The sequence below is a fragment of the Lactuca virosa genome, chromosome 5, assembly GCF_052849685.1.
Source record: "Lactuca virosa cultivar CGN04683 chromosome 5, Lactuca_virosa_CGN04683_v6, whole genome shotgun sequence".
Taxonomy (NCBI): Eukaryota; Viridiplantae; Streptophyta; class Magnoliopsida; order Asterales; family Asteraceae; genus Lactuca; species Lactuca virosa.
The window spans coordinates 61523990-61527709 of record NC_136430.1 but is presented as its reverse complement, the minus strand read 5'-3'; the positions used below and the strand labels follow the sequence as shown (position 1 = coordinate 61527709).

Below are 3720 nucleotides of genomic sequence, written 5' to 3'. Positions count from 1 at the left end.
TATATCAAATATCCACACATACAGAACGTCGATCAGATATTTGAATGTATATATTATTTTTAACTAATCATTATAATTTTACAAATAAAACATCTATCTTTGTAAATTAATAATTTTTTGAAAACATTGATTAGTTATTAGGATTAGTTTTACATTTATATGTATTTTATTATATGTCCCGCGTTATACGCCGATCATAACCTAGTTTCTTAAACAAAGCGCATTTCAAAATCTCTCACGACCGTACTTCACGTTTAGCCACAGGTGGGCTAGCCTCCTAATACTTCATGGGCTTAAAGCTACTTATGAAATGCAAAATTTATAATTTGGTATTGTCTTTTACATTTTAGATTAAAAAATTTCTAGCCTTTTCACCGATTATTCTAAATTTGCAACTTATTTCACATTGTTCAAATTTAGGTTTAAATTTGTCTAATGAAAATTTTGGTAAACATGGATGGCACTCTTAACTCTTATTTCGAGTTTGGATTTTGCATTAGGACATCCATAATGCATTAAACTAATTAAAAGTTAATGAGACTGTCACAAAATTATTCTACCATTCATACAACACTATCACATTTTTTACTATATGTATTGAACTTTGTAAAGTTGAATGGAATAGATTTATAAAGTATAATTTATGACATTAAATAGTTAAAAGGTTTTATTTTTCCTAATTGAAGAGTTCAAAGGTCATTGAGCTTCATATCCAATAAATCTCAACATAATATTTAATAATGATAAAATTCAATCCATTGAATGTCAATTAGATATGTTACCTCATTCAACTCTTTCATTAAACTATGTATTATGAATACTCTTATAACATTACACAAATTAACCATTAAGATAATGTCCAAAGATATGTTATAACCGGACAAGGGTATTTTCAAAATAGGTATTTGGTAACCATTAATTGATATTACAAACTACCATTTTTCCATTTAACACATAGCTTTGAATAAACAAGAGACAAAACTAAATGGGAAATTGAATTGAAACCGATATCTACAAACCACCTAATGCGGCAAATATACATAAACACACAAATATACAAAAATCCATGGATACAAAGTTACAAACACAATCATAGGAAACATAAAAATATATTGTTATTGTACATATATGTCACTCCAAGTATATGTGAAATTAACATAGTTGAGGATCAGGATCAAGATCAGGTTGATCAGGATCAGGATGAGGTGGTGGCACTCCCCATAAGAAGTCCATCGCGTATCTGAGCGGCCACATCACGAACAGCACCGGGTCCATGAGGGATGAACACTGCAGATGATTTGGATGCAGCACCGATTTCCTTCATGGTGTCAAAATACTGAGTCACTAAAACCATATCCATCACATCTTTAGCTGTTGTCCCAGGAACATTAACTGAAAACCCCAACACACTGTCCCTTAAACCATCAACAATTGCTTGTCTCTGTCGTGCAATACCCAATCCAGACAAATACTTTGACTCAGCCTCTCCTTCAGCCCTCTTTATCTGAAGTATCTTCTCTGCCTCACCTTTCTCAATAGCTGCCAACCTCATCCGTGCAGCTATATATAGGCATGCAAATTAAACAATTAATTAATTGATCTCAAAGATTACACATAATTAATGATGAAAACTTTACCTGCATTGATCTCATTCATTGCTTTCTTCACACGTTCATCTGGTTCTATATCGACAATCAATGTTTGAACAATCTCAAACCCGTATGCAGACATTGCCTATAACCAACATCCAAGACATCAAAAGTGTCACAATCAATGGGGTACATGAACATCTTGTGTAATCATTCAATCATGTTACCTTTTCAAGTTCACGATCAACAGCCTTGGCAATTTCATTCTTTTGCTCAAAAACATCATCAAGGTTAAGCTTTGGAACACTAGCTCTTATAACTACAAATAGAGAACGCGTGTCCATGCTATTCATCAAGAAAGGGAAAACCTAAACTACTTAATACATAATAATTTATAGTTTTGTTTTACCATCAAAAACATAGGCCTGGATTTGGGTACTTGTGTTGGTGAGTTTGTAGAATGCTTCACTTGCCTTATCAGCCAGAGCACGATACTGTATGGAAGCTACAACATTAACAAAGACATTGTCCTGAAGAAAAAATATATATATTAGTTTAAAAACGATATAAACATACAGCTATGATGTAAAAATAATAAAACATATATATGATTTAAAAGGGAGAGAAAAACGTACCTTTGTTTTGGTCTCGCACTTGACATCCAACTGGCGAAGCCTTAGGGTGAGATGTCCAGCAAGCCGCCTTCCAAAAATCCAAGGCACACAATGACAACCTGGCTGGAGAACATCATCAAACTTCCCAAAAGTTTCCTTGATGGCAACAGTCGATTGATCTACTTGAACCAAACATAATAGGTTTCCCATGATCGATCTTATACTGAAAGCAATGATCACAAGACTCATTAATTAGCAGTGTCTTAATTCACATAAACGTTTCAACAAATTAAGAGGGCTATTAATTCACAGCACGTAATTGATAGCTTCCAATAAGCCAAATTCTATATCACCCAAGTAAAAAATATATACATAAATATAAAAAGCTGCATAGATTGTTCTATTTAAAAGAAGATTATGTAACCTTGTTATGAAGATCCAAGTTCAAAGTAAAAAGAGGGAGGAGAAGGATTGACTGGCACAAGGCGGTAGCATTGTAGAGGAGAAGGAGATACTTTGCAGTCTTTTTTATAGAAGGAATATCGGAATTCTCAACGGCCTACGCCCACTTGACATTTAACAAAATCGAAAACGATGCTACCAAATTAATTACAAAAGTCGTAACTAATATTTAATGATTAATCCACCACTATCGAAAAAAGAAAAATCCATGAAATTTGTCCATGGTTATCGCTAAACTCTCCTCGGAATTTCTAGTTTCATAATCTACTCACCATAAAAATCAAAAGAGTAAAATACACGAACGGTCCCTGTTTTTCAGGATGATTTGCATAATTAATCCATAACCATTTTTTTTAACTTAGGCCGTCCTCATGTTTGCCTTACACGCATGGGTATTTTTGTCATTTCCAGTTACAGCCTATTACTGCCATTTGAGAAACCGAAGCGCTTATGATTATACACGATTATTCCTATATTACCCACGATCGGCCATAAAAAACACGCATTAACATTCAAACGAGATAACCCTAGCATCTACACTTAAATCACGGTGAACTACAATGGTCACTTGGAGGATATGTGCTACAATATACAAATTTGATGTTGGTTGTGGATATTGTACGCTTACACTGTCTTTCTTAAGTTCTTGATCTCTCCAATATTTTCCCTCAATCAACACCAACAGTGGGGAATTCACAAAGTATGAAAAAGTAAGAAAGTATATCAATATGAAGCAATATTATGTTGATTTACTGGAAATCTATACCTTTTCCCTTCACGATATTGACGACATGATTGAGGATTTGGTATGTTGGTGAAGGCAATCTGCTCTACTATCTTTTTTTAAGACCGCTTAACGATTTGGATTACGGGTTGTTTGCTTTGGGTAGTGAGCAATGTTTTAAAAACCGGTTTGAACCCGCCGGTCGAACTGGTTAGACCGGGAACCAGGGGAGGGAGCGGTTCAACTACCATCGGTTTTACGTCTAATTCTGAACCGGATTGAACCGACCGGTTTTTAGAAAAATCCGGTTGTGCCGGTCAAAATAAACTGG

General features: G+C 34.4%; 1 protein-coding gene across 1 annotated transcript; it reads right to left on the bottom strand.

Annotated features, from left to right (window-relative positions):
* Positions 1 to 978: 978 nt before the first annotated feature.
* LOC145116041 (hypersensitive-induced response protein-like protein 1) lies at positions 979 to 2741 on the bottom strand. The gene is made up of 6 exons (XM_079052406.1): positions 2628 to 2741; positions 2225 to 2426; positions 1999 to 2119; positions 1817 to 1908; positions 1638 to 1734; positions 979 to 1560 (listed from the first exon to the last, which is right to left on the bottom strand). The coding sequence occupies exons 2-6, from the start codon at positions 2411 to 2413 to the stop codon at positions 1196 to 1198; spliced, it is 864 nt and encodes a 287-aa protein (XP_078908532.1). The 5' UTR covers positions 2414 to 2426; positions 2628 to 2741; the 3' UTR covers positions 979 to 1195.
* Positions 2742 to 3720: the final 979 nt, after the last annotated feature.

What these genes read in the sequence shown, in the direction of transcription:
- LOC145116041 (XM_079052406.1), bottom strand. Translation starts at nt 2,413, where the DNA reads ATGGGAAACCTATTATGTTTGGTTCAAGTAGATCAATCGACTGTTGCC. An exon ending in TTGATCGTGAACTTGAAAAG is followed by an intron (nt 1,735 to 1,816) that starts GTAACATGATTG and finishes TGTTGGTTATAG; the next exon opens with GCAATGTCTGCATACGGGTT. An exon ending in AATGAATGAGATCAATGCAG is followed by an intron (nt 1,561 to 1,637) that starts GTAAAGTTTTCA and finishes GCCTATATATAG; the next exon opens with CTGCACGGATGAGGTTGGCA.